The sequence below is a fragment of the Camelus dromedarius genome, chromosome 11 (genome assembly GCF_036321535.1).
Source record: "Camelus dromedarius isolate mCamDro1 chromosome 11, mCamDro1.pat, whole genome shotgun sequence".
NCBI lineage: Eukaryota > Metazoa > Chordata > Mammalia > Artiodactyla > Camelidae > Camelus > Camelus dromedarius.
The window spans coordinates 44,299,569-44,308,254 of NC_087446.1; the positions used below are offsets into that span (position 1 = coordinate 44,299,569).

Consider the following 8,686-nt stretch of genomic DNA (forward strand, 5'->3'; position numbering starts at 1 on the left):
GAAAGAGAAAGAACAACAAAATCCAAGCGCCTCGACTACAACAGTCTAATGGTCGTTTGCCCTTGGGAACGTCATTTTGCCAGTTACAGGATGTAGTGTCAGCTCTGGGTGAACAGTCCCTTATCTTTGACTTCTTAAAAAAATTCAGCCTTGGGATGGCAAATTCTAGATTGCAGAAGGAGAATAAACAGCTTCCAGAGTAAGAAAGAAGAAAAATACTATACAATTTTTACATCTAAGGCCCTATTCCAGCTCTAAAATCCTATGATTCAAAGATCTGAGAAAACATTAGCAGTACTCATTTGGCACAGAGCTAAAAGAACGAATGATATATCATTAGGATCTAAGACATTCCAGAAAAATGCACAGATGTGGTATCAGGCACCTTTCATCCAGCCACCGCTACGACCTGTTTTGCACAGACGTAGCCTAATTGCACTCACACAGCCACAGAATGGAAATGCGAGAAACTTACTCCACGGGGTGAACTGTGATCAGTGGGAGACAAGTGCAGATGATGAATGCTCCCCTCACCCTTCCTTCAGGCAACTGGAAGGTGCAGTCAGTCTACCTGGCTCCTCGAAAGTCACAGCAGGATAGAGCCCAGCTGCCCATCGTGCTGACCAGCCCACAAATATACTTTTGTGTTGGCTTTCCATCTTTTGACGTTTTACTCTTCCCAGCCTCCCACTCCTGTTCCCGAGGGTCACTTCCCCAAACAAACTCTCTGCTTGCAAGCCCTGCCTTCTGGGGAATCCAAGCCTAAGACAGATGTCACCATGCACTCGTAAAGGCTCACTTTCAGAAAAAGTGACATTCAAACATCAGACTTCAGAGAAAAGATCCTTGAGAGGGTCACTGATAGCTTCACTTTTAGTATATCTTAAATTTCAAGTGTTTATGAATCAGTTAAAACATTATTCTGTTTATTAAAAAAAAGTAAAGACACAACCCTGTTCCCTAAACTCAATCATATACCCACTGGCATAACCAATAGATAATGCTTTAAACAGTCAAGTAGGCTGAACAAAACCAGCTCAACAAGGTTAAGATTTAAATTTCACATCAAGGTAGTATGTTTCATTTCTGAAACACTTCTGCAGTTCTTACATTCAGATCTATTTTAAATGTTTGTTAAACTCACTTGTATTCACCTGTTTTTTTTTTTAAAGATCTGTTGTTTAAAAGTTAAAATCTCTATAAAGCCTAAAAATGTTTTAAAATTTGCTGAAAATGCAACAAACTCTCAATTAAAGTTTATTTAAAATTAAGAAAAGTAAACACAGCATTTGAACAACATATTCATTGTAGAAGATATATACCGAAAATCGTAAGTAAAAATACTTAGCCTGGTTGTTCTAAAAATAGAACTCAAACAGTAACAAAGCCAGAGTAGATCTGAAATAAGTGGAAATAACTGCCATTTAAAAGCATTTATCCTCTCAAAGTTTTGCAGTGCCTTTGAAAAATGTAATTACCTCTGACTGAAGCACAGAGTTCCGTGTTTATTTGCATTCTTCTGTATTTCAGGCAAATGCCCACAGCCCTGTCGAAATGGAGGTAAATGCATCGGGAAAAGCAAATGCAAGTGTTCCAAAGGTTACCAAGGAGACCTCTGTTCAAAGCGTAAGTAGCCATACACATAGTCAGCCTGGGTTATGGGGTAATTAAACTAGCAGGAGTCTCTTCTGACCTCGTAACTTCTGCACCTACTGCATGTTGCCTGGACATCTCAATTAACTTTTCTTTACTGACATATGTCTCCTCGAGGTAGATCAAAGACGTATGAAATCCATGCATGTAAAAAACAAACTCAGCCACGTTCACACACACACAACCAAACTTTTTAACTCTTAGGAGTTTTCTTAAGGAAGATAAATTTCTATTACCCAGCTGTTTTGAAGTCCTCCAGAGTGTCATTCGTGAATGAGAAGCACCAAGTCTAGTTGAAGATCACTCTCAGAACTTTTTCAAAAAGTCCAGAACTGACTTATAGCTGGAGATTGACTTAGAAAAAAAAAAAATTAGGGGATGAAGCCAAAACCAACACATTCTGAAGAACTGCAGGAAAAGCAGCTGTGTAGTTCTGTTGACAAAGGAAAGCGCAGGAAACGTTCTTTTTATCTCCTTTGACTCTAGCTGTCTGCGAGCCTGGCTGTGGGACCCATGGAACCTGCCATGAACCCAACAAATGCCAGTGTCAAGAAGGCTGGCATGGAAGACACTGCAATAAAAGTGAGTGTGAGCCTCTCTCACGTCTGCTTCCTGGCTCCGAAGGCGAAAAGACAAGCCATAACTCAGCCCTGCTTTCCACTTCATAAAAGCCACCTCTCCTTCACTGCCTCTTCTCCCCCTGTGCTTCCCCCTGCTGCCCGCTGGCACTCTCTCTAAACTTTTGAGCCTAAGCTTTAGAGCATAAGGATGAAACCATCCCTGTAAAATATCACCACAATATTTTCCAGGTTAAGTTAGTACTACTGGTTGACTTGGTAATATCATATATTAATTATGAAATAAGTGAAAGTAAGATTTTAAATCAAATGTGGAGTCAGTATCTATGCATTTCTGATTTTATTGTTCAGGATTGATCAACTAGTGTATCATACATGAGGAGATTTGCCCTGTAAAATCTTTAAATTATGCTGGTTATGGTGTGCTTCAAATGGGTTCTCTGGAGGGAGCGAAAGGTCCATGAGGCATGTTTTCATGGACGTGTGTCTTTTCAAGCTGACTGACTACCAAAAATGAACTAGCTCTATGGATGATAAACCACTGGCCTGTTTGATACACAGAATGAAAGTTGCTAAAGTCAGTCATTCTGTTTGGAATGATATCTTCTCTGCGCTAAGCATGAATCCAGGCACTGGGGACAGACCAGTGAACCAGGATCCCTCCCTGGTGGAGCTCAGGCTTAAGAGGGAGGGACAGTTGATCAGCAGGCAGAGAAAATAATGCCATTTCAGCACATCCTGCAGCTAGAACTCAGTCTCCTAAGTATGGGCCCACTGGCCACCTTCCTCTGAGGAAAGGAAGGCTTCATTCAGTCATACAACCCCCTCCATTAGCAGAAGTCCAGTTGCGTCTATCATATTGTCTCCAAAACAATGGACTTAAGTTGAACAAATCATTTTCACATCGGATGTTTTTCTACATCAGTGGTCTCCAAAGGGTGATGCAGGTAGCCAGTGAGTGTGGAGTGAACAGTTGGGGTACTAAGGGGAAATATTAGTTTGAAAACATTTTTTATATTTTATTTCCTCATATCACTTTTATGTATAAACATCTGTGCAATGTATATAGATATATTTATTCAACCTCTCATTTCTCATTTTTGTGCATATGTTCTAACATTCACATTATATTATTCTGATGTGTATATATACCATTTATACGTGGGCATACATGTGTATTTGTTTGTTTATTTTAAGGTGAATTGGTTTCCGGTCTAGGTTATACTAAGCCATTGATTTGAGTCTTTTTCGCCCCCTGAATTATCTGGGTGGTAGACTGAGTTGGCTTCAGGTGGGTGTAGCTTAACCGGAAGTGGAGCCCCTCTGGAAAAGAGCTCCTTTACCCAAGTGGCAATGATTGCATGGTACCCCTGTTAGGACATACTTGGTGGGGGGAACCTTCTTTGGAGTAAAAGAAGGTTCCCCTTTATGCCACCTTTAACTCAGGATTCAAACTGTGAGGTTTGTCCCCAAATCAAAGTAAGTTCCCAGAAGTCCTTGGGCCTAGGCCACATGTCTCAAGACTCAGTTACACAGGTCTTCTGGGACTCACACTGGGGGCCTGGCGACCACCAGGAGAGTACAAGCAGCACTGTTCCCGCTGACGCACCCAGTCACTCTTCCAGGAAGAAGGCACGTTAGGGGCCCTCGTGCATGTAGTGCAGCTGAGCAACTCTGACAGGTCTGCCAGTCCCCAAATAGCACCCCTACCTGTAAACCTTGCTGCTGAAAGCTTTCATCATCTTGGCCTCCTTCAGGTCCAGGCACTGCACATCAAGAAGATGCCTTGGTGCTCGATTAAAATGCACACGTGTTTTCTGGGAGAGGCCACCCAGCCATTCTGTGCATTGGCTAAGAGAATCAGGCTGAAAGGATGAGGCTTATTTTGACTGCAGGGAGGTGACCGGGAAGCTCTGAGGCACAGAGTTCTCTTAAGAACAGACTCCCAGTGGGGGTGACACGCTGGGAGGTCCTGGGCACCCAGACATCCTAGTGGGGAGGAGGATACTGGAGACAGACTTCCCGGCTTAGGCTCCCGGTCACCAGGGCGGTTTGGGCTTCGTGGGTGGCAGGGCGAGCAGCAGGGTAGGGAGGGTAGGGAGTTACTCCAGCGCATTGTTGGCTTATTGTCTTGGCCATTCCATGAGCTACTAGCCTACAAACAGACAATTCAAAGCAAAACATTCAGGAACAAAGTATTCTCAGTGGTCATTTCATGGCATGCTTGCCTTTAAAAACCGCAAGGAATCAATGAAATGCAAAATTTGACTCTAAGGCACAGGAAGATGGAGGCAGCTTTTTAAAGTGTAATTGCTGTCCTGGATCAGTTATAGGAAATCAGTAGAAATGAGTCAGTGCCCCAAGCATTTCCAGAAGTTCACAAGTAATCAGAGAGGAAGTCTCAAGTTGTGGAACTCAGTGTTACATTCCATTTACAATGAGCTGGAAATACTAATGGTAGAGTCTCACCTTGACTGAAACTCACAAATCCCCATTGAGAAGGAGTCTGTTCAAATATAACCCTTCTCTACCGTGTACACGCGAAGTACTTAATTCTTATAAAATTCCTATTTTGTGTAAGTGTAATAGCCCTACCTAGTCATGTAGTCTGTATGATGAGTGGGAGTTGTTACATGGAAGTTGATCAATGTATTGGAGGCTGGTTTTGCAAGACAGTGAAAGGATCAGTGACCAAATCTTCTGCAGAAGCAGCCCTGCTATCGGGACCTCAGTGCTAGGTCCTCACCTGCTCTTGGGTGGAGAAGGTCCTTCCATTCAATCACATTCATCCAAACTTTGCATCAAACTTTGCATGACCAAAACATATAGTGAATCAGAGACTCCGTGGAAGCCAGATTTGATGGAGTTAGTAAAATGGGTTTCTTTTAACAGAGATCTTGAACCTGTAACATCTCTTCATTCAGGTAGCTTTTTGTGGCCACTGTGGTCTCTCACTCTGGGTTGAAAAGGGAAAACAGGTTTCATTTGAATGGTTAATAATGAATCTGAAGAGCCTGTTTTTGTAGTTTCTTTTCTTTTAAGCTGTGAATAATTTTGCAGGGTACGGAGCCAGCCTCATGCATGCCCTGAGGCCAGCAGGCGCCCGGCTTCAGCAGCACACGCCTTCACTTAAAAAGGCCGAGGAGCCGCGGGACCCACCTGAATCCAATTACATCTGGTGAACTCCGACATCTGAAATGTTTTAAGTTACACCAAGTTCATAGCCTTTGTTAACCTTTCATGTGTTGAATGTTCAAATAATGTTCATTACAGTTAAGAATACTGGCCTGAATTTTATTAGCTTCATTATAAATCACTGAGCTGATATTTACTCTTCCTTTTAAGTTTTCTAAGTACGTCTGTAGCCTGATGGTATAGATTTTCTTGTTTCAGTGCTTTGGGACTAATTTTGTCAGTTGATCAGGTTAAATTTTTGTCTTTTCTGTGTGTCGTTGGCAGATGATTTCCAAAAGTACACTGCATTCATGGTGTCGAGGGGCTGGGCAACATTAGGGAGGATAAATGGAACAAAAATGCATAAAGCACAAGGGTTTGGATGAAGCAGTTAAAAGTGCTGAAGTTACAGCGTTTCAAATTGTACCGTCATGTATTTAGACATCTGTCACATTTTAAAAATTCTCCTTATTTTTAAACTCACAATATATTTTGACCTTACCATGATTCCAGAGAATTCAGTATTAAAAAAAAAAAAAAAAGAAAAATAACACTGTGGTAGTGGCATTTAACAATATAATATATTGTAAACACAATAAAGTACGGAATATAATGTATGAACTTTTGGCATTGGCTTGAAGCAATATAATATATTGTAAACAAAACACAGCTCTTACATAAACATTTTATATGGTTTGTATGTATAAAATAAAGGTGCTGCTTTAGTTTTCTGAGTGTTGTATGGAGTGCTCTGTGTGTGTGCTATCTTATGGAAATAAAATTGGTTGCAATTGAGTGGAAGGTAAAACTTTGCAATATCATAAAAAAGAGAAGATGTTCTATTATCTGACTCTGTCCCAGCTCTCCAGCCTCATCCCTCCTTCCCAGTTCTGTTTCAACTCCAGCCATGTCACAGCACACTCCGTTGTCATAGCCTGCAACACTACATGCAACAATTTATATTGGCTCCCAATTGGTTGTCATTTCTCTCAAGAAGTCTTCTCTAACTAGACTGTGTTAAATATCCCATTAGTGAAGACTTTCTAAAGGTGCAAAAATGTTGCAAATAAAAGTGCTACCAATTGGTAATGTAAATTGGGGCAGTTTCTATGGACAATAGTATGGAGGTTCCTTTAAAAACTAAAAATAGAGTTGCCATACGATCCAGCAGTCCCACTGAGAAATCCCACCAGAGAAAGCTCTAATTCGAAAAGATACATGCACCCCAGTGTTCACAGAAGCACTATTTACAAAAGCCAAGACATGGAAGCAACTTAAATGTCCACCAACAGATGAATGGATAAAGAGGATGTGTGTATACATACATACACACACATTGGAATATTACTCAGCCATAAAAAAGAATGCCATTTGCAGCACCATGGGTGGACCTAGAGATTATCATACTAAGTGAAGTAAGTCAGAAAGAGAAAGACAAATATCATATGGTTTCACTTATATGTGGAATCTAAAATATAGTACAAATGGAACTCAGAAAGACAAATATCATATGATATCACTTACATGTGGAATCTTAAGAAAAAAACACAAGTGAACTTATTTACAAAACAGACTTACAGACATAGAAAACAAATTTATAGTTACCAAAGGGGTAAAGTTGGGGGAGGGATAAATTAGGAGTTTGGGATTAGCAGATACGAACTACTGTATACAAAATAGATAAACAACTAAGTTCTACTGTATAGCACAGGAACTATATTCAATAGCTTGTAATAACCTATAATAAAAAAGAATATATATAACTAAATCGCTATGCTGTACACCAGAAACTACCACAACATTGTAAATCAACTATACTTCAATAAGAAAATATGATACGAATGAGCTTACTTATAAAACAAAAAAGACAGTCATAAAAAAACAAAGTTACGGTTATCAAAAGGGAAAGGGGGTTGGAGAAGGGATAAATTAAAAGTTTGGGATTAGCAGATACAAACTACTATATATAAAATAGATAAACAACAAGGTCCTAATGTATAGCACAGGGAACTATATTCAATATCCTGTAATAAACCATAACAGAAAAGAATGTATGTATGCATAACTGAATCACTATGCCGTACACCAGAAACTAGCACAACACTGTAAATCAACTATACTTCAATTAAAAAAAAAAAGTGCTACCATTTGTTAAGAATCTATTGGTCCCCAAGAACATTGTATGTGTTATCTCACAATCCTATAGGGTGGGTATCATTACTCCCTTTTACAGTTAAGAAAACTGAGGCATGGAGATGGGAAGCACTTTACCCAAGATCACACATTATAGGGGCCGGTTTGAATCCATGTCGTCTGCCTCTGAAGGGTTAACACTATGCTGTTCTTTCTGCTTTCTTTTTCTGGGCAAATACAGCAGAACACAAAACTCTACAAATCCTAGGTAGCAACTTTCCAATGTATTTTTTATCCTCCTCATTCTCCCAAGGGAATGTGGACCTTATTTCATAGATTGTCTAAAGTCCACAAGTTTTCTTACGCTGGGCAGTGGCATAATCAGTTGTGTGATGTAGGGAAGTGCCGTGTTATGGGAAGACACCAAGCGAGAGGCTGGAAGCAGAGCGAACACATCTGGTCGCGATGCCAGACCACAGCAGTCTTTCTCCTCTAACGAACCAGAGCCCAGAGTGTCCGCCTGGGCTCACAGTGGCTTGGCAAAGCAGGCCAGGAGCAAACCCTGGGAATCCGAATATGAGAACCAACTTGTTTATTACAGACTCTTAAATAAAGATCCAGATGCATGATAATGAAGACCTAAGAGGTGGCAGAAAGTTAAGTTTGGGGATTGGGATAAAAATAATAATAGTTGACACTTACGTAGTGCTTAGACTACTCTAAACATTCACTTGTATTAACTTACAATGAATAAGAGAATAGCGGGGAAGTTAGACGGAAGCATGGTGACAAACTTCAATTGTCTAAGCTGGTCATCTCCGAGCCATTTTGATTGCACATTCCATTTCGATTGGACACATAGTCCTATAGATGACTATTATTTATTTACACAAATAACTGTACCACTATGTACATTATCAAAGCCAGAAATGTGAAAAGGAAGAAGTAAATATATATGTAGCAGCTCTAATATTTGCTTCACTTACCCCAAAAGATAGCTTACGTACACCTGGAGTACACACACACCCCCACAGGAGACTTCTGGTAACAGGGAGTCAGAACAGGATCTGAAATGGCTTTAGCGTCAGAGAGGAGAGTTCGGACTCAAGAGAAATTTCAAACCTAAGCAGGAGACTAGATGACCAATT

General features: G+C 40.5%; 1 protein-coding gene across 1 annotated transcript in view; it reads left to right on the forward strand.

The window, feature by feature from the left end:
* The window catches only part of WIF1 (WNT inhibitory factor 1), a 65,479-nt gene extending 59,343 nt beyond the window's left edge, over positions 1 to 6,136 (forward strand). Inside the window, exons 8-10 of the mRNA XM_010994210.3 lie at positions 1,531 to 1,626; positions 2,140 to 2,235; positions 5,292 to 6,136. Coding sequence (XP_010992512.1) covers positions 1,531 to 1,626; positions 2,140 to 2,235; positions 5,292 to 5,413 — 314 coding nt within the window. The 3' untranslated portion in view covers positions 5,414 to 6,136. The remainder of the gene's footprint in view (positions 1 to 1,530; positions 1,627 to 2,139; positions 2,236 to 5,291) is intronic.
* Positions 6,137 to 8,686: the final 2,550 nt, after the last annotated feature.